Here is a 21,079-nt window from a genome sequence, read left to right as displayed (position 1 = left end):
AATGTGTCTATTCCTTTAAGAAGCTTATTTGAATACCTGCTCTATGTCAAGTGCTATGCGAGGTACTTGGGTTCTGTAATATATAAGACACAGCATGAGCCTTCCTGAAATCATTATAGAGTAAAAAGACAAGGTGAGGGTAGAAGAGGGAGGGAGAGAGAGGGATGGCTCTTCCTGAGAGGATCAGAACAGACTTTTGGAGGAAGAGAGTCAAAGCTGGAATTTAGACATGTATATGGGTTTGTTTGCCAGGCAAAATGGAGATCGGAAGGCAGATGGGAGCTACCTGAGCCAAGGTGTGGAGACGTGAAGGGCAGGGTACATTTAAAGAACAGCGAGCAGCTTGCTATCACTGGATTACACATTCTGCAAGAGTTCATATCAGGAAACGACAAATGACGATTCTGGGCGTGTGAGAACCCTCACATGAAATGCTTACGTTTCATTTATTCAAGAAATGTTTGTTGAGATCATACTAAACAGAAGGATTTAGAACAGGACCTAGGAGCTTAGGGTAAGGGAGGAGATAAGACATAAATCTGCAAACCACCTTATAAAGTAAGACACTTTCCACGAGGGAGGCAACATCAGAGAGGTATTTCATTCGTGTGCCTCAATAACGATGGATTGAATACTAAATGAATACTCACTACATTAAGAAATAAGACATGTTTGGCAAGGAGCTGGCAATCTAGTAGAATAAATAGAACGTCATATCACAGTTTATTCAGTAAGCAATGTAATAGCATTTATTGACAGCTTACTAAGTAAGTTCCAGACACCGATCTAAGTGCTTTATGTTGATTAACTTCAATCGTCCTCACCCAATAGGTAAATATCATTATTGTCTACATTTCACAAATGGCAACATCAGGCCCAGAGAGGTTATTAACTCCCTCAATCACAGCTAAGATTAAAATCCAGACAATTTGTCTCTACATTCTTAACCATCACTCCAGAGAACTATGGAAGCAGGGGAGAGAAACACAAGCCAGCCTAGACATGGCTGGGGAAGACTCATCCTTTTATTCCACGAGTAGTTATAGGATTATAGTTATAGCTTATAGAATCTTAGGAAACTACCAAACTTCTGATACTCACCAGATTATGAAACATCTAGAGTTCAAGTTCAAGGGTAAACCTTTCCCCCAAAATCCAACTACGTTACATTTCTCACTCACATGATTAAAATTTTTCCATGCCCCATCCAATCCAGGTTCATCTATCCCCTCAAACACCAACTCTAATCATATGCTTCTAGGATCTTTATCAAGAGAAGTATAAATTTAATGGGGAAACTGCTAATATTTCTTTTCAGGGATCCCCTTACAGGCTCCCAGCATTTTATGTTATCTAATGGCTTTGGAATGGCACTGTGAAAATTCCTGGCTGGATGTGCAAACTGTTCATTTATTATGTATCAGTCTAATTATCTTACATCCAATGAAATTAGAATATATTTCTCATTCAAATCACTGTAACTTTTCCATCTCCTAATTCAGCCCCCTCTATCCTCATAACCACTATAGGCATTGGGTTGGCAAATAGCAAGAAGGGGAGAATTGTAAGAAGTTAATGATTTTTGAATCATCTCTAATGATCTTATTATGAAACCTCATCATATATAGACGGTAAAAGAGTCACAAGAGGTCCAAATGCCAAAAGATGACCTTGTTCTTAGAGAAGGAAGTCCAGGATGGAGAGATCTGTGTAAGTCAGGATAGCATTTGCCTGCAGGTAACAGAATCCAACTAGAATGACCTAGACAAATAAAGAGTGTTTCTCCTGTAATATGACCAGAGCCCAGGCCAGGTGTCAGCAACCTGCCAGGCTCCTTCTGTTTTTCTGTTCTGCTGTTATCTTTGCAAGACCACTGGTATGCTTTCAGATATCAAGCCATATTCCAGACCACAAGAAGAGCAAAGATCAGGGATGCCTGGGTGGCTTCGTTGGTTGAGTGTCATGACTTGGGTCATGATCTCACAGTTCATGAGTTTGAGCCTCACCTCAAGCCCCATGTCAGGCTCTGTGCTGATAGCTCAGATTCTGTGTCTCCCTCTCTCTGTACCTCCCCTGTTTGCTCTCTGATTCTCTCTTTCAAAAATAAATAAACATACCATATATATAAATATTATATATATATATTTTATATATATTATGGCTATATATATATATTTTTTTCAACATTTATTTATTTTTGGGAAAGAGAGAGACAGAGCATGAACGGGGGAGGAGCAGAGAGAGAGGGAGACACAGAATCAGAAACAGGCTCCAGGCTCTGAGCCATCAGCCCAGACCCTGATGCGGGGCTCGAACTCCCGGACCGCGAGATCGTGACCTGGCTGAAGTCGGACGCTTAACCGACTGCGCCACCCAGGCGCCCCTATGGCTATATATATATATATATAAAAGACAGAAGCTACCAACTCTGTCCCCTTTGAGAAAGTTTTTCCAGAAGCCGCATCCTGCAACTCCTGCTTAAACCTCATTGCCATATTTGAGTCACATGGCCTCAGAGCAAGTCAGCATGTTAATTCTGCACCTGCCGCCAAGCAAAGCAGGGTTTTTGTAGCAAGAAAAATGGAGAGCACACACATTGGGTTAGCGCCTAGCAGTACCTGCACCATTATCTTAAAATTTTCCAATGAAGATAATAAAGAGGGAGAAGACCAGAGAAAGATCAAGTCAAAACAGATCTTAAAACTCAAGGGCACACAGCTAATTAAACACCAGCCTAATGTGAAGTATTTTCCCTTTTAAGTTACTTAACAGATAATCCCTGGCCCTAAATCTCACAAGATGACTAGGAGTCGGGCTTGGGGAGGGCAGGAAGAGGGCAAACACCGCCAGTGTGGGCCGCTCTGTGTGGAAATTACAATCCATTCCCTGTATCCAGAAAACAAATTGCAGAGTAAGGAATATCAAGAAGGTAAATGGGCCAGGTCATGAGAGGCTCATGTGTGTGCTTAAAAACATGTCTTTCTGGTACAAGACAAAGAGCCACTGAAGTGTCTGAAGCCAAGAAGGACTCGGTCACGCATACATTTTAGATAACTTGGATTCCAAGGGGGGTGCTGGTGGCCACATCCATGGATCCTACTCACCTGGGAGGCAGTGTGCATCTTTTGCACATGATTTACACTTCTGCCTTTGAGGGCTTTCTCCTGGTATCCTTCTGAGTCAGAACATTTCAGTCAGGTATGTTTGCATTGACATTTCCAGGTGAGCTCTCCCGTTTGCAGGTCAATCAAAATCGTGAATGGTCAATAAGCCTCCCAAAGGTGTTGAGTACATGCGAGTGAGTGAGTGAGTGTGTGTGTGTGTGTGTGTGTGTGTGTGTGTGTAAGAGAGAGAGAGAGAGAGAGATCACAGCCCTCCTGTGCTTGGAACGTGTAGTGGCCTCCAAGTCCTTCTGAGAAAGCGGCCATTAACCAGGCGGCTAGTAGTCACTTCCAGATGCCCAAAGGAGGCCCAAGGGAGGACCCTCTCTGTGTGCCAGCTCTAAGCTCTCCTTTCATCTCTCAAGCACAGGTTCTGTGAGCATAGGCAGAGTTTTGCAGTGCTCAACTTCCCTGGACTTGAGGTGTTCCCATGGGAACATTCCGGTGTCAGATGTAGCTGCAGATTACCTGTTCCACCCCCTTCTGCTACCGAATTCAGGTCCCATTTGCTCCTTCCCCTTTCACTGCAGACATGTCATGGGGACAGCTATTGTGACGAGTAGGGAAGGGGGTCTTCAAAATATTTCATAACTAATAGAACGTGTGCAGCAACCAGTTAGAATGCATGTGTCACCAAACAGGACAGGCATCGGCCATGAATTACTGGAACCAGCTGAGTACCAGTCTTGGTATTAGGCGTTAACTTACAGAGATGTATAAGGTATGGGTCTTCTCGCAAAATCTCCTCTTGTCAAATAATTTACCCCAGGTCTAGGACCTAGAATAGGTTCACCAGTGACAGTCACCATCAGGGAGCAGAATGCTCTCTCTGTGCTGGGGGGCACCTTCCCATCATTGTTGTATTGGTGACCCCACCTCCCTCCTGGCCTTCAGACTGGCACTGATTTTCCATCCAGGGTGGTGGCATGTGGAGGCAGAGGTCTTGGTGACAACAGATTACTGTTAGAGCAGATTAGAGAGGGGCAGGTTTAGGGCTAAATTGTCTGCATCTTCAACTTGGTTGTGAAAGAAAAGAACAATCGTGCTGTTCTGGGGACATCCTCCATGAGTCTGAAGGTGAACTTTGAAAGCTGAAGGTTATCCTTCCTGGTAGTCTTTAAACGGGTTTTGTTTTTAGCGGCGCCCTCTTTACAAAAGCATTCTTATTTGGAAATCCACTCCAGGTGGAATTGCAATGCTGGAAGCTGGGCAAAGTCCCACAGGCTCACCTTCAAGGCACCCCCAGAAGCCCTGGACCCCTGACAACACCAGGCTCATTCCTCATTCACAAAAGGGGGAAAGCGAGACTCGGAAGTGATCTAGGCCTGGTGTCAGACGGCTTGAGTCAGACAAATGGCACCTAGGCTTTTAACTGCTAACCATACCCTTCCTCCCCCTCTGTCCCCTTTCCCCCCTTCCCCCTCCAGCCAGCTTGCTTCGGCCACTCAGCATGGGCAGTGGCAGGTTCTGTGTGTGGAACCAGGAAGCCACTAGTGAATAAATCATAGCTAACATTTGTTTGCTCCTCACTCTTTAGGGATCCCTTTCACCTCTTCGGTCTTATATGACACAACAATCTGAAGGGGCGGGCCTATGCTGGCCGACCATGCCTCTTCCCCTTGAGTAACCTCCCACTCACCTGTTCAAACTTCCCAATCAAAACACGCCCAGCGACCTGCATAACAGGACTCTGACCCTTCCCCAGCCAATTGGCTGAGGCCACAGCCATTACCTCACCAACTGCCCCTAGACCCCAATAAAACCTTTGTGCTTTTGAAACTCGCTCTCTCTCCCTGGTATCTCACCGCTGCGTCGGTGCAGGTAGGGGATTGAGCTCGCGCTAGCTCGAATAAAGGTTCTTCTGCTTTTGCATCGGACTCGGCTCCCTGGTGGTCTTTGGGGATCACGAATTCTGGGCATAACAAATCCACATGAACATGTACTGTCTCGTAGGACATAATAACCCAAATGAAACAATCAAGTGGGGTTAAGCAATCTACTCAAGGACAGATCCCTAGAAATTAGAACTCGTTCTAAACATAGCAGACGTTTAGCACAAGTTAGTACACTTTCAGAGCAAATGCTCTGCATGGATTAACACCCAGAGCGGTGTTTCCCAAAGGCTGGTGGCCCCAGAGCAGAGCTTCCATATTAACCTGAGAAACTGTCAGAAATGCAGATTCTGGGGCCCATGCCAGACCTTTTAAATTAGAAACTTCAGGGGTGGAGCCCCAAACACAGCAACCTATTTTTTTTTTAACAAGACCTCCAGTTGATTCTGATGCCAGCTAAAAAGTTTGGGAACCTCCACACTAAGGAACACAGTCATATTTCGATCTCCCACGCAGCCCTTAGTGGGGGGCCCTCTGAAGAGCAAGTGGGAGATGTCCCTTCCCCTGGGACCTCAGACCTCAGCGGTAACTGGCCCTGCCTGCATTTATGTCAGGAAGGAGCCCAGGAAAGTCTGCACCATTCATGGTGCTTCTAAATCATACTAATTGTTCTTTCTTGTGTGCCTACCATCACGGGAAATACCACATAGTATAAGATATGCAACATCTTCCACGGTACCCCACCGCATCTCCTTTTCAAGGAGTTTCGAAGAGAGTCTCCAAGTCCCAAAATCATAGTACGTGCAGTGCTTCTCAAGCTTTGATGTGCAAATGTGTCATTTAAAGATATTGTTGAGGGGCGCCTGGGTGGCGCAGTCGGTTAAGCGTCCGACTTCAGCCAGGTCACGATCTCGCGGTCCGTGAGTTCGAGCCCCGCGTCAGGCTCTGGGCTGATGGCTCAGAGCCTGGAGCCTGTTTCCGATTCTGTGTCTCCCTCTCTCTCTGCCCCTCCCCCATTCATGCTCTGTCTCTCTCTGTCCCAAAAATAAATAAACGTTGAAAAAAAAAAATTTTAAAAAAAATAAATAAATAAAGACATTGTTGATAGAGATTCTGTTTCAGCAAAACTCAGTATTTGATACAGATAATAAGATTGTGGATTCAATAAAGACTTTCAAGCTTCTCCTGAACACTTGTGTCTCTTCCCCAAGGCCCTAAAATTATCCCCGAAGTTAGAAAAGCAGAGAGAAATTTGCTAAGACCAGAGACCCCAATTATTGCCGTTCAAATTGGACATAATAATTTACCACTGGGCATTCGAGGGCTAAGAGTTGCAAAGCTGATTCGTCCCTACCGAGATTCCACCATCTCCCCCTTTAAAAAGATCAATAAGGTGGTCAGAATGAGTGAGATAATCAGCTAGACAGTTGCCTTTCAGGGTTCCAGTAGGAAAAGTCCCCCAAGCGCATCCTTTGTAGTAAATGCTGCTTGGGTAATTGCTTCTATTTGATTGAAGTATTCTGCAGAGTCTCTTGATGAATTTAATAGAAAGGAGACAGACCCACAAGACATTCATTTTGTAGACTGAGTCATCAGAGCATTTCGTCTAAACCTAAGAGACAGTTCCCAGCTTTTTCTGAGTAGCATTGCAAGTTGATGCAAATGACATAAAAATCGAGAGGCCAGAATCTAATCCCCACTTCCTGATAATCCCCAAAATGACTTTCTTCTCAATTTAAAGAAACTCCCAAGGATTATTTGGATGGTGGTCAAGGACAATAGGGCTCCTATTTCAGGAGTCCTCCTAACCACACATGGGGATTATCAGGTCCATGCAATCTCCATGTATCAAGTCTGGCCAGGCTACTGAAGTTGCAGGTGCTGGCCTGGTGTATGGTAGAACGCTATAAACAGGACTTTCTGACTTCAAGAAATTACTGGACATCTTTAACGCAGTTCCTAAGTTTCTCCTCAAGTGATGGGGGAAGAACGCTAAACAATACTACAAGAGTAAAGAAGCAGGGCAATGTCACCTTAAGGTAGCCAGAGGACACCGACCTTTAAGTTGTGACATTGCTTTATTTGCTCATCTGCATGAATATAAATATTCATTCTGTGATTCTCAAGAGGAGAATCAAAGCAGGATAAATTCTGTTGAGCTCATTTGAAAGGGCAGGTTTAGTAAACCGCTGTACTGATCTCTCACCAGTTACTTGAATTACTAATATATGTTCTTTCATTTCACCCGGCAGAATCCAAAAAGCCAAGATGGTGTTTCTCCCAGAGAGGCACGGAGAGTGTTGCACATAGTCATTTTTGTTTCCATTAAGCCTCTGGTAGCTAAGAAAGTAAGAGATGGCCAAAGAGCCCCCTCATCCCACCTTTATCTTTGCGTGATAGCAGATGGCACGTGGAGTTTAACTGATATCATCGCATCCGTAACAGTGGCCACAGAAGGTGCCAAATGATGCCATTTTGTGCAGCGAAACATGCTAATTGCCAGTGGCTAATGAGCTCTGCAAAAACAAACAAACAAACAAGGAATCCTAATATTGTGATGCTTTACAACCCCAGATTTACAACTTGATACAGCTTAGGAAACAGCCTGCTCGTTGAAGTAAACTTGCACAAGCGTATGCCCCAGCTTGCAATCAGCGCCATGCACATTGGGAACGCTGAAAAATTAATGAGCTATTACAGAAACACATTCCACACATACACATCTACTTCTGGGAAAGCCAGCTGGATTAATCCTAATAGGTTTTTAAAATTCATTCTTGATTCCATCAATTATTGAAGAGTTATAAGTCGAGATCAATGATCCCTGGTTCTTTACTACCTCAGACAAGGACTGGCCATAATCCAGCCTTTCCTTCAGGCCTTCTTCATTGACATATCGACACGCCTACAGCCAGCAGAGCAGTAGGCCTTATGGGTAGTGGCTGTGCCTCGTTCTAATAAAAAATCTACCCACATGGCGTCCAATCAGTTTGCCATCCGTGGACACACACACACACACACACACACTGATTTTTTTTTATAAGTCCTATGGCGAAATCAAAAGCCCTCTGGGGTTCCAATCTATGCTGTTCTGACCACTGCTCTGTGACCTTGGCCAAATGAATTACCCTTTCTCAGCTTCAGGTCTTTCCCTGTAAGGAAGGGATGGTAATAGTGCCTGTCTCATAAGGTGGTCATGATGAGTAAATAAGTAAATCAGATAATGTTTGTAGGAGCTTACCACAGAGCTGGGCATGTGGTAGACACTCAGTCAGTACTGGCCACATTATTGGCAGTATTATTTTAATTGGAATTTGTGAAACTACTTGTTCTCCTAACTGAATATATGAATGACTTTCACGTAATTTTTTCAAGCATAAGAAATCTGTATGAGTGTCTTCGTCAGCTTGGACTGCTATAACAAAATACCACAGACTGGCTGGCCGAAACAGCAAACACTTACTTCTCACATTCTGAAGGCTAGGAAGTCCAAGATCAAGGTGCCAGCATGGTTGGGTTATGGTGAGGGCTCTCTTCCTGGCTTGTAGGTGGCCACCTTCTCCCCGCAGCCTCACATGGCTGAGAAAGAGCACACTGGTATCTCTTCCTCTTTTTATAAGCGCCCAGGTCCCATCACAGGGGCCCCAACCTCATGACCTCATCCAAACCTAATTACCTCCCAAAGGCCCCGTCTCCAAATGTACCAATGCATTTGGCAGTTAGGGCTTTGACATACAAGTTTGGGAGAGACACGTTCAGTTTGTAGGGACACAGTCTAAACATCACAAGCTTCAAATCATAAACTACTGGCTCAATTCTGACACTGTTTGCACCAGGGCTGTTGCTCGACGTTCATTCTCATTTAACCCTTCTTTAGGGACATGATTGGGCTGTTTTCCTGGCAGATCTGAGACTGCCTGCGGTGCAGCCTTTCCCGGGCTCCTTCCTCATAAAAATGGAGGCAGGGCCCATTACTAGTCAGGTGTGAGAGGCCAGGAGAAGGGGAATCTCCCACCAGCTCTCCTCCAGAGCAGGGAAGTTCTAAGACCTGCCAGGGAGATAGAACGTGCTATCAGACGAGAGAGACTTACCTAAGGAAGGGAGGCTCCTACAAGTCTACTCCTAGAAGATGTCCAATCTATTCTTAAATCGGACAGGTCTAGTCTTCCCCCTAAAGGAGCAACATGTTCCACATGTGCTAGGTGACTGTATGTGCCAAGCACTGGGCTAGATATCTAAGACTCCAAGATGCCCTCTCCTAACCCACAGTTGAGAAGGTTGGACTGACATGAAAATGAGAAAAAAAAAAAAAAAAAGAATGTGCTAAATGGCTTGCACGATGTTGGAGGTTGAGTAGGCAGTGGTGGAGATCCACAAAGAGAATAATTAGGGGAATGACAAAACGTTCAGCAAATGTTCTCAGTAGTGAAGGGAAATTCATTTCTTGAAGCCTCATTTTCAAAAGGATGCAATATTTTCTCCTCTTCAAATGGACTTGTCTTCTTGCTCCTTCATCTTTGGAGCCTTATTTATCAAGTAATTCATATCTCCATAAATGATAATCCACAAGAATATAACAAACGCCCTGCTATGTTGTAATGGATTCCCCCAACCTGTTACAGATTTTTCCTTTCTTGCCATCCTTCCTTCTCTCCTTCATTTCTTCCCAACGATCAACAGCAATATTAGTGGGGTGATTGGGTGGCTCAGTCGGTTAAGCATCTGACTCTTAGTTTCAGCTCAAGTCATGATCTCATAGTTTGTGAGACCCAGCCCCTCATCGGGCTCCACACTGATGGCGAAGAGCCTTCTTGGGATTCTTTCTCTGCCCCTTCTCTCTCTCTCTCTCTCTCTCTCTCTCTCTGTCTCTCTCTCTCTCAAAAATAAATATATAAACTTCAAAAAAACAATATTAGCAATAAAAGCAAACACATATATCATGTTTCCAGCTACCAGGCACTGATTCTGTTATACGTGTTCCTGTTTATATATGTCACAGTTTACACATGTTGATTCATTAATTCTCACAACAATCCAACAAGGTAGGTCACATGACTATCCCCTTTTGCAAATGGGTAAGTCAAGGTTTGGAGAGGCTCAATAGCTTACTTGAGTCACACCGCTCTTAAATGGTAGGGTGGGGTCTTGCCCCCTCCCCAGCAGTCCCAGACAATCTGGCTCTGAATCTGTTTCGGTCCTGACATTGCCCTGCTTCTCTAAACGTGGGGCTTCACGACCAGACCTGAACAGTCTTCATTCGTTTCTCTTATCAGAGCTCTCAAAAATCTTGCCTGTTCCTACCGATTCAATGTCATTTTTGTCAACCACTCCAAAATGTAGATATCCACATATGTCCATTTTACTCTAGCTCCAAGATACCAGTGGCTACTGCAAACTTCCATTCCATCCACCTTTTAATTATTAAGTTTGAGACCCCAAAATTAACCTTGGTTTATTCCTTTTCTTTACCCTCTAAATCCTTTCAAATATGCTTCAAATGCTTCTCATTGCCTCTCCTAGCCAATACCACCAAAGCAGAAGCAACAAGGTTTCCAACAATGGGTCTGTTACCCTAAAGAGCTAATATGACCTCTCAAATGACTGTCCCCTCCCTCCTCACTGGTATGTCCACCAAGCATTTTGGTCAGACCCATGGAAAGTAACAGTGAGTGCCCCTGAAGATGGAGGGCTGGTGCCCACTTTCCCATAGCTCCAACACTGCTTCTATTGTCTCAGTTTCTTTATTTTCCCACTGCCTGCTGATTTTTTAATTTCCACAACATGCAGTCACTATGGTTTCAGACAGCAACAAAAGGCATATGTCCTAAATCCTGTAGGAGGTCTCCAGCTGGCTGCAAGATTCCTTTGCTACTGTGGAAGCTAATGAGCCTCTAATAGATTTCTTTCTCCAGTGCCATAACCCTACCAGAAAAACCAGCCACAGCCCGTGAGCACATTCTAGAACTATTACAGTTCTCCTTTCACATATATACAGGGAGCCGTCTGCCCACAACGGCAGATAACTCATGCCTTCTCTTGCTCCTTAACGTAAAGTTGAGTAACTGCACCAAACTGCTTAGATCCGCCATTATGCACCATACATCATGCACCCTGAGGCAACAGAACAAGTTAAAAAATTATCTGTGATAAACATTCATTTGAAATGCAGCCAAGTAGACTTCAGAAAGCCCTCCACATTGTTATGAGCGTTTCTTCCCGGTTTTGTTGGTAAAATGAACTGTTTAAGTGGATAATTCATGATGTTGCAACAGACTACTGAATGAGTCAAATAAAAATATAAAAAGATCGCAACATATTAAGTTTAAAAACCAAGTTGCAAAAGGATGGGTAAATATGACACCATTAAATATGAATCATAAATACCATCAGAAAAAGGTTTTCAGGAATTATCTAGACATAGGGATTATGGGTTACTTTGATTTTGTGTGTCTCTCAAATTTTCTGTCATAACCATGATTATCTTTGTAATCAGATTTTTTAAACTAATATTATTTTTAAAAAATTGTAACAATAGCAACAATGACAACAAAAAATGTGGGTGGTTCCATTCTAAGGAAACTAGAGTTTCTAGAATATTCTGATATTCTTTAGCACAGAATTATCATGTTGGACAGTCCTTTAACACTGGGCTTTATTTAGTCATCTGCTAAATGATGAGTTGAAATAAGACATCAGAGGCACCTTCTGTTAAAGTTCTATGATCCAGTATTTGGAGAAGTTAGGATTGAGAAGGACGTTCTGTCTCCCACAAGACAAGAGAGAAACTAAAGTTTATCTGTCTGCTGAGTCTGCTATATATGATTGTCCTGAGTCTTGGATTTTTTTCCTTTTTATAAGTAAAACAAGATACTTAGACTAGACATCCTCAGTGGTCAATGTCCTCTGGATCTAAAATTCTGTGGTTCTATGGGTCAGACTATGACTCAGAAATGGCTTTTTTTTTTTAATTTTTTTATGTTTATTGATTTTTTGAGAGAGAGAGAGAGAGGCAGAGAGAGAGGGAAAGAGAAATCCCAAGAAGGCTCCATGCTGTCAGCACAGAGCCCAATGCAGGACTCAAACTCACTAACTGTGAGATCATGACCTGAGCCCCAGAAATGGCTTTTCAAGTGTTAGTGGCTTACAGACAAAATGTGCAATCTTTTCTCATGCATATTAGAGAATGGAAGATGCTGTGGCTACTAAAGTTGTGTCCTTAAAGAATTTGTGTTTGAAAATCCTATTTCTAATGTTCTTTAAGCAGGGCAAAGACAAATACAGGCACATACCTGACCTGGAGAACTGCCTGTCCTCAGTGAAAATTACAGACTTCAGGGACTGTGAGTTCCACTGCCATAACGTAACTCAACTTGTTTGCTGCAAGGCTGGGTTTTTTTTTTTTTCCTTGTAGTCATTATTTTAAGTTGTCAGATTATTCCCTTGTTCATAATACCAGCAGAAAGCAGGAGACAAGCTGAGGCTGAGCAGAACATGGTCTGCTCTCTCTAATGCACACTGAAATCTGGGAGAAGCTATTTTATCTTAACAAAGGTAATGGCTATAACAGCACTTTATAGACCAGAAATCCCTGTACAAATGTGGAAAGTTATTATTATTCACATCTCTGGGCCTTTTTTAAAAATGTTTATTTAGTTTTTGACACAGAGAGAGAGAGAGAGAGAGAGAGAGAGAGAGAGAGAGAGAGAGACAGAGCATGAGTGGGGGAGGGGCAGAGAGAGAGGGAGACACAGAATCTGAAACAGGCTCCAGGCTCTGACTGTCAGCACAGAGCCCAACACGGGGCTTGAACTCACGGACAGCGAGATCATGACCTGAGCCAAAGTCGGACGCTCAACTGACTGAGCCACCCAGGGGCCCCTCTAAGCCTTTTTTGATAAGATAACTTTTTTCTTAAACTCAAGTTGGTTAACATACAATGTAGTCTTGGCTTCAGGAGTAGAATCCAGTGACTCCTCTCTTATGTATGACACGCAGTGCTTATCCTGGAAAGTACCTTCCTTAATGACAGTCACCCATTTAGCTCATTCCCAACCATCCCCCTCCAGCAACCCTGTTTGTTCTCTGTATTTAAGAGTCTTTTGTGGTTTGCCTTCTTCTCTGTTTTTACCTTAGTTTTCCTTCCCTTCCCCTAGTTCATCTGTTGAGTTTCTCAAATTCCACATATGAGTGAAATCATATGATATCTTTCTGTCTCTGACTGACTTATTTCATTTACCATAATACCCTCTAGTTTCATCCATGTTGTTGTAAATGGCAAGATTTCCATTTACATATAAATGGAAATATAAATTTTACATAAATATAAAATATTCCATTTTATGTATCTCTTTACCCATTCATCAGTCAATGGACATTTGGGCTCTTTCCACCTTTTGGCTATTGTCGATAGCACTGCTATAAACATTGGGGTGCATGTACCCCTTCAAATCAGCATTTTTGTCTCCTTTGGATAAATACCTAGTAGTACAATTGCTGGGTCATGGGGTAGTTCATTTTTAATTTTTTGAGGAACCTCCATACTGTTTTCCAGAGAGGCTGCACCAGTTTACATTCCCACCAACAGTGTAAGAGGGTTCCCCTTCCTCCGCATCCTTTCCAACATCTGTTGCTTCTTGAGTTGTTAATGTTAGCCATTCTGACAGGTTTGAAGTGGTGTCTCATTGTGGTTTTGATTTGTATTTCCCTGATGATGGGTGATGTTGAATGTCTTTTCATGTGTCTGTTGGCCATCTGAATGTCTTCTTTGAAAAAGTGTCTAAGGGATGCCTGGGTGGCTCAGTTGGTTGAGCGTCTGACTTCGGCTCAGGTCATGATCTCGCCGTCCATGAGTTCAAGCCCCGCGTTGGGCTCCGTGCAGACAGCTTGGAGACTGGAGCCTGCTTCGGATTCTGTGTCTCCCTCTCTCTCTGCCCCTCCCCTGCTCATGCTCTGTCTCTCTCACTCTCAAAAATGAATAAATGTTAAAAAAAAAAAGAAAAGAAAAAGTGTCTATTCATGTCTTTTGCCCATTTCTTCACTAGACTGCTTGTTTTTTCGGTGTTGATAAGAAATTCTTAAGGTCTCTTTAAACGTTAAAACTCTTATTTCATGATGCTTCAGTAGTTAATTTCAACAAGCATTGCCAGTGGAACCTGGATCAGACTTCCCAATTCTGAGGTTGGGGTTCTTTGAGTGTTTGGGGCAATAAACTGGAGAGGGCTCATTAAATTCTGAAGCATAATTCAAAACAACATCAATTTAGATTTCTTCTCATTATGGATACTATGCTTCCCATGCTTTGCATCAGGAGGAATTGGCACCCCAAAGTCCCTCAGAGAGAGGAAACTTCTTTCTAACTGATATGTAAGTTCTACAGTCTGAGTAGCTTGCAGAACCACTAGCAAGAGGGATGCCCGGGGCCTGCAGTGGGAAACATGGTTTTGGAAATCACCTGTTCCTGCTGCTTTGCAAGTCAACTCACTGAGGTGGAAATGTTTTGTTCTCCCTTTTCTCCCATGTCCTGGATAAAACCTGTAATGAAATCATGGAAACATATCAAAAACTTCCTACCAATTAATTAGACTTGAGAAAGCAGCAAGTGGCTGTGTTGGAAGTCTTCATGGGTGAATGCATTGATTCCTTGGACCATTTTATCAGTTCCTAAGATGGTAATGCGGCTTTCAGTTTCATAGTAGATGGAAAATATTAATTTGATTCTTTGGGGACTCATTTCTCCCTGCCATGCTAAAAAAAGGAAGTTGAGGGGAAGGTTCCTTCTTTCAGGGAATCTGAAGAAAATTGCATTTATGGTGTATTTTTGTTTATCTGCTGCTCGGTGTCTCTCTGTTCCTTTTTTTAAACATGGCCTGTTTGTTTGTGTGAGATCTTCTGAGTAAACTAGTCCAGCTCCCCATCTGATGTCTGAATCTCTTCTGCCTTCTCACCTCATGTTCACACACTTCTAGAGTGGGGGAGCTCACCAGCATCCTCAAAGTACCTGTCCCACCTTCAGTCAGTTCCCTCTTTTGGAGCTCTTGTTCCCTCTGAACAATGCCAAGTAAATCTTCTTATCAGCCACAGGTCACAGATTTCTGGGGCAACCATTCACACGCGATGCAGTGGGGTCAGATTCCACAGTATATTCGTGGTATCTGTGGGAGAAATGGTGCCCCCGATGTTGTGTGCTGCTGCAGCTGTGATCGAGTGCAGTTATGAGCAGAGAATTCCTTGGCAAAGGATTCCTTTCCAGGGCAAAGGATGGGCAGGGAGTAGCTGCCTTCCAAGATGACAGGGGAAGAAGAGCCACATTGCTGCCAAGGTTGCCTCTGCCCATAAGGCTTTGGCACTCAGGCTACTCTGTTACACAGGAAAAAATGCTGTGCTTGGAGACTTGGGTTCAAGTTCTGGATCTGCCTCTGGCTTTGACCTTAAGAAAGTCTAGTCCACCATTTCCTAAATCCGGGGTTGGCAACATTTTCATAAAGGTCCAGACAGTAAATATGTTAGGCTTTGCAGGTCACGTGGTCTTTATTGCAACTACTCAACTTTTTTGTTGCAGTGCCAAAGAAGCTATAGATAATTTGTAGGAAGGAAGGAAGGAAGGAAGGAAGGAAGGAAGGAAGGAAGGAAGGAAAGAAAGACAGACTAAGGGAGGAAGGAAGGAAGGAAGGAAGGAAGGAAGGAAGGAAGGAAGGAAGAAAAAAGAAAAATAATGTGCATAGCTGTATTACAATAAAACATTATTTGAGTAGCAGGCCTGGTTGATCCCACAGGCTGTCATTTACCAATCCCTCCCCTAAGATATAAAAGAGGGATGACGATACCATCTCTGGCTATCTCATAACATCTAATCATTGCCATGATCAGATTAGTTTTCTTTGACATCTATCAGGTGCTATATAAATGTCAGTTAGAATGTAAATAATATTGATTGGGTAGGTCACAATGTTATGTACTTTACTGGCAAAATTTAAACCACAAAGACACTCAGAAAATTAAGACTTAGAGATGATATCTGTTAGGGTACAGAAAACTAGCTTAAGTAATGTAGGATTTTATTGGCCCATGTGGCTGTAAACGTCACAGGTGGGAGAGAGTTCAAAGTTGGTTTGATCAAGGAATTCAAAACCAAGGAAAAATTTCTTTCCATCTCTTATCCCTGCTTTCCATAGCATCAGTCTCATCTTATGACAGGCTTCTGTTATAGTCACAGTTGGCTGCTGTCCTTGAGGCCATAGAGAGAGAGAGAGGGACAGAGGAGATCTCTTCTCAGCATTCATAGCCAAAGTCTTCATTTTCATTCTGATTGGACTGGCTTAAGTCACATGCCCTCTCCTGAACCAACCACTCTGATGAGGAAGGAAAGTGCTAATTGGCTTAAAACAATGAAGACCCATCTCTAAGAGTAAGGTCATTGTGATACATGGCACATCCGAAGCATAGGGACGAGTAGATCCTGAGGTGAAAACCAGAAGATGTTAGGGAAGGGGAGTTTTGGGTGGTAACCAATAGATGTTCACTATGGAGCACTAACCCCCTGAGCTATGCTACCGCCCTTGCCCTAATAAACAGCATAAGAATTATTTAATCCCACTGTAAACTACACAAGCTTTTCAAACTAGCATTTTCTGGGGTTTTTTTAAGGTCAATTTGAGTTTATTTATTTTCAAATGTCCCAGTGTATTTAGAGGATACATATCTTCCTTTACACAATCAATACAAGTTTCCCAAAGTTATTTGTTGTAAGTCAAGTGGTAAAATAAATCTACCAGAGGACTCACTATTTTTTTAAGTGGCAAAATTTTGTATAAGGTTAAGAATCTTAGAGCAGAAATACTATTTCTTCTAAATTTTCTCAAAGATTCTGTAGCAATGACTTCTGTCTCTTACAATTATGGTTTTTAAATACTTGGATGTTTCCAGATTTCCAGACAACAATACTCAAGGCATATAATGGGTTTGGTTCCTGCCCACCATGATAAAGTGAATATGGCAATAAAGCAAGTCAAATGAATCTTTGGGTTTCCCAGTGCATATGAAAGTTATATTTACACTATATTGTAGTCTATCAAGTATGCAATAGCAGTATGTCTAAAAAACAGTGGTTTACCTTAATTTAAAAATACTTTATTGCTAAAAAATGCTAACCACCATCTGTCTGAGCTTTCAGCATGTCATAACCCTCGTGCTGGTAGAGGGTGTCGCTTCAGTGTTGATGGCTGCTGACTGCCTAGGGTGGTGGTTGCTGATGGCTGAGGAGGCTGTGACAATTTCTCAAAGCAACAATGAAGTTTGTCACATCAATTGACTCTTCCTTTCACTTGAACACTTAGAGACCACTGTAAGACTATTAATTGCCTACTTTCAATATTGTTGTGTCTCAAGGAATAGGGAGGCCAGAGGAGAGGGAGAGAGATGGGGGGAATGACTGATTTGGGGGGAACAGTCAGAACACACACAACATTGATCGATTTTAACTTCACCCTTTTATATGGACGTAGTTCGTGGCACCCTAAAACAATCACAATAGTAACATCAAAGATCATGGATCACAGATCACCATACAAAATATAATAATAATGAAAAAGTTTGAAACATGAGATTTATGAAAATGTGACACAGAGATAGAAAGTGAGTAAATGCTATTGGAAAATGGCACCAATAGACTTGATCAACACAGGATTGCCACAGACCATCAATTTGTAAAGAATGATATATCTGTGAAGTGCAAGAAAATGAGGTTTGCCTGTACATGAACTTTGGGAAGCTCTAAGTCAGTGGTTCTCATAGTGGGGGTCCCTACACTGGCAACATCAGAATCACTTGGGAACTTACTAGAAATATATATTCTCAGACCCCATCAGAGACCTACCGAATCAGATACTTGGGGGTTGACACTAATGTCTGATTTAACAAGGCCTCTAGGTGATTCTGATGCAAGTTCTAGAACCATTCACTGCATTACTTAATTTTTTTTAACCTTTATTTATTTTTGAGACAGAGAGAGACAAAGCATGAATGGGGGAGGGTCAGAGAGAGAGGGAGACACAGAATCTGAAACAGGCTCCGGGCTCTGAGATGTCAGCACAGAGCCCGACGCGGGGCTCGAACTCACGGACTGCAAGATCATGACCTGAGCTGAAGCCGGACGCTCCACCGGCTGAGCCACCCAGGCACCTCCACTGCATTAATTAATATGAAAATGGAAACTGGAGAAGACTGGTGGTCTGAAGTCCAGTTTTTTCACACCTAAGCTCTTTGAAATAATTGGCCCCTTTGAATGTTTCATCATATTTTTACAAAGTAGTCCTGTTTCAATAAATTGATCTCTAGTGCATAGAATGAGGGCAAGTTATCTGGAGAACTATAGTTCCTTCTTGATTTGCTGTTGCTTTCCTATTGTATGAAAGCATCTGATCAAGTAATAATAACATAAAGACTCCCTTAATGTCTCATTAATATTTATGCCTTTCTCCAAATCTAAACATCTTCCCTGTTATCAGATATTAACTCATTAATTGTTTATTTTTAGTTTCCTGAATGTACAGGATATTTGGGTCTTTTGCCAAGGAAGGAATAAATGAAAATTTAGTGTGAATGTTGTTTTGGTCTCAAGTTAGTGCCATGGCAGGAAGAGAACCTTTGAGACTTTTCTGGCCCCCAGAAGCAGAGAAGGCCCATTTGAACAGATTATGTTCAGCAGGACTGTTGAGGGGGCTCATGCAAGCAACAGCGACTTCGTACAGAACAGCACCTTTCCCATATGTGTTCTATGGAGCTTAAATGTCATCATTTGTATTTAGTAAAATTCTTAAACCTTGAAAATACTGGTTGCTACCTTGTTTTGTAAAGTTATACTCAGGTTTATGTTCAATGTTCTCCCAAAGGGCAAGTTTCAAAATTGAAAAATATAAAGTAATGTGCATTGCATTTTCTAAAAAGATCTTCATGAATACACTAAAATATCTACAAACTCATGAATATCTTCTGGATGTAGATTTATAGAGACTTTTTGCAAACCTAGAAGAGTTAAGTCAGGTGAGTCAAAGCAGGAAGGTACCAGTAGCCATGTTTTAAAATTAACCAGAAGGGGGCATCTGGGTGGCTCAGTCAGTTAAGCTTCTGACTTCAGCTCAGGTCATGATCTCGAGGTTCATGAGTTTGAACCCCATGTCCGGCTGTGTGCTGACAGCTCAGAGCCTGGAGCCTGCTTCAGATTCTGTATCTCCCTATCTCTCTCTTCCTCCCCTGCTCATGCTCTGTCTCTGTCTCTCAAAAATAAATAAATGTTAAAAAATTAGAAAAATTGTTTATTCCTTACCCTTGGAAGTATGTGTACTCTTGTCTTCTTTCTCTCTGACCCTAGACAAGCTTCAATTTTGTAAACAGTGTTTTTGGCATCATCAAGGACTATGCTGAGCCTTCTGAGACCTCACTACTGATGGATTTCATCTCCATGCTCACAAAGGCAAAATCCTTCTGGGACATCCCAGTTTCATGCAGTAAATTCACCCACCTCCCAGGATAGCTGTTTACATCCCCTTGATGTGTGCGTGTGTGTTATTGTGCTTGAGAAAGTTCCATCAGCACCCTCCCACAAAGGAACCATCATCTGATGCTCTGTCAGTTGACATTTTCAAAAATAACTGGCAGATTTCTGTTTGCCATTGTCACCTCTCCTGTGTGGGTTTTATTAACAGAAAATTCTGCATTCATGGAAAAACCATTTCCAAGTCTGTTTTTTTAAATTGCTTCAACTTACAGCAATATTCATGGCAATAGTTAGTGTAGGCTAATTACATGGTTCAGTTCTTCTTCTAACGAGGTTCCTGGCTCTCGGAAAGGAACAAAATAAACCTTCACATTTATCAACACCCTTAATAAGACTTCTGTATGGAAGGAGAAGAAAAGAGGAAAGTCTGTACCTTTGGTATGATAAATGCTATTTACTTCCTGAGTAGATATTTGGACCTTCTCCCCCACTTTTCCACTTTGACTTTTTAATCCATATCCTCATTCAGCAAAATTTAAATTTTTACAATCCATTTTAAAAAAATGTAGGAAAAAATTTAAAAATAAAGTAAAATAAACATAGATTGAGATTTATTGAGGGCTCACTAAGTGCTTAGGTGTGGAGCTGAGACCCTATACATGATAATGTGCAAAATTAGATACACTCCCTGGTCCCGGGGAGTTTTCAGTCTAGTGGGGGAGAAATTAATCCAATAATGATGCTAATGATACAATCAAATTGAGATAAATGCTGGGGGGGCAGGAAAGGAACATAGATATTATGAAAGAAAGCTTCTAGGTTGGGGAAGATGGTGAAGTAGTTACAGATAGATTCTTTGGAAGGCAGTGATGCTCGAGGTGAGATATGGAGGGAGTACTTACTAAGGTGAAACAAGCATGAAATTAGGTGATAGTAAGGAGATCTTTAGTATATTTTGAAAACAGATTTGAATAAGAAATGCTTTGAAAAACAAGAGGAAGAATGTAGCATTGGGAATTAGATAAAATCTCAATCCTTCGGAGTCGGAACGTATTTACATGTAGTTTTTAGTAAATAGTCTGGAGAAATAGCAACTTCTCATCAAAACACATAAGTTGTATTCATCTGCTCCAGCTGCTATAACAAAATATCACAAGAGTGGGCAGCTTTGAAACAACAGAAATTTATTTCTCATAGTTCCGGAAGGTGGAAGACTGAGATGAGGGTGCCAGCATAGTCAGGTGAGGGTCCCTTCTGGTCCCATTGTATCCTCACAGGGCAGAAGGAGGTAGAGATCTCTCTGGAGCATCTTTTATAAAGGCACTAATCCCCTTCACAAGGTATCTACCCTCATGACCTATTCTCCTAAGGGCCCACTTCCTAATACTGTCACATTAGGGGTTAGTATTTAACATATGAGTTTGAGGGGACACCAATATTCAGACCACAGCATGAGAGCACTTTACAGACTACTAAAGCATGGTGCATCAATAGACTGTTTGCCAAAGTCTATAATATAACCCACACGTGAATGCTTCACATGTTACAAGTGTGCAAAGATGGATTATAAAAGCTTTTCCTGAATTTAAAAAGTC

The 21,079-nt window shown here is 42.2% G+C and overlaps 1 protein-coding gene across 1 annotated transcript in view; it reads left to right on the top strand.

Moving 5' to 3' along the window:
• PLEKHG7 (pleckstrin homology and RhoGEF domain containing G7) overlaps positions 1–21,079 on the top strand; it is a 64,835-nt gene that overhangs the window by 14,228 nt on the left and 29,528 nt on the right. Inside the window, 8 exon segments of the mRNA XM_086712671.1 lie at positions 3,527–3,592; positions 3,594–3,660; positions 7,246–7,292; positions 12,255–12,348; positions 14,512–14,649; positions 18,909–19,030; positions 19,359–19,460; positions 19,802–19,817. Coding sequence (XP_086568797.1) covers positions 3,527–3,592; positions 3,594–3,660; positions 7,246–7,292; positions 12,255–12,348; positions 14,512–14,649; positions 18,909–19,030; positions 19,359–19,460; positions 19,802–19,817 — 652 coding nt within the window.

This window comes from Puma concolor, chromosome B4 (assembly GCF_028749965.1).
Source record: "Puma concolor isolate L17-30 chromosome B4, mPumCon1.1.hap2, whole genome shotgun sequence".
NCBI classification, from domain to species: Eukaryota; Metazoa; Chordata; class Mammalia; order Carnivora; family Felidae; genus Puma; species Puma concolor.
The sequence above is the reverse complement of the archived record's forward strand: the minus strand, read 5'-3'. Positions and strand labels throughout refer to the sequence as shown.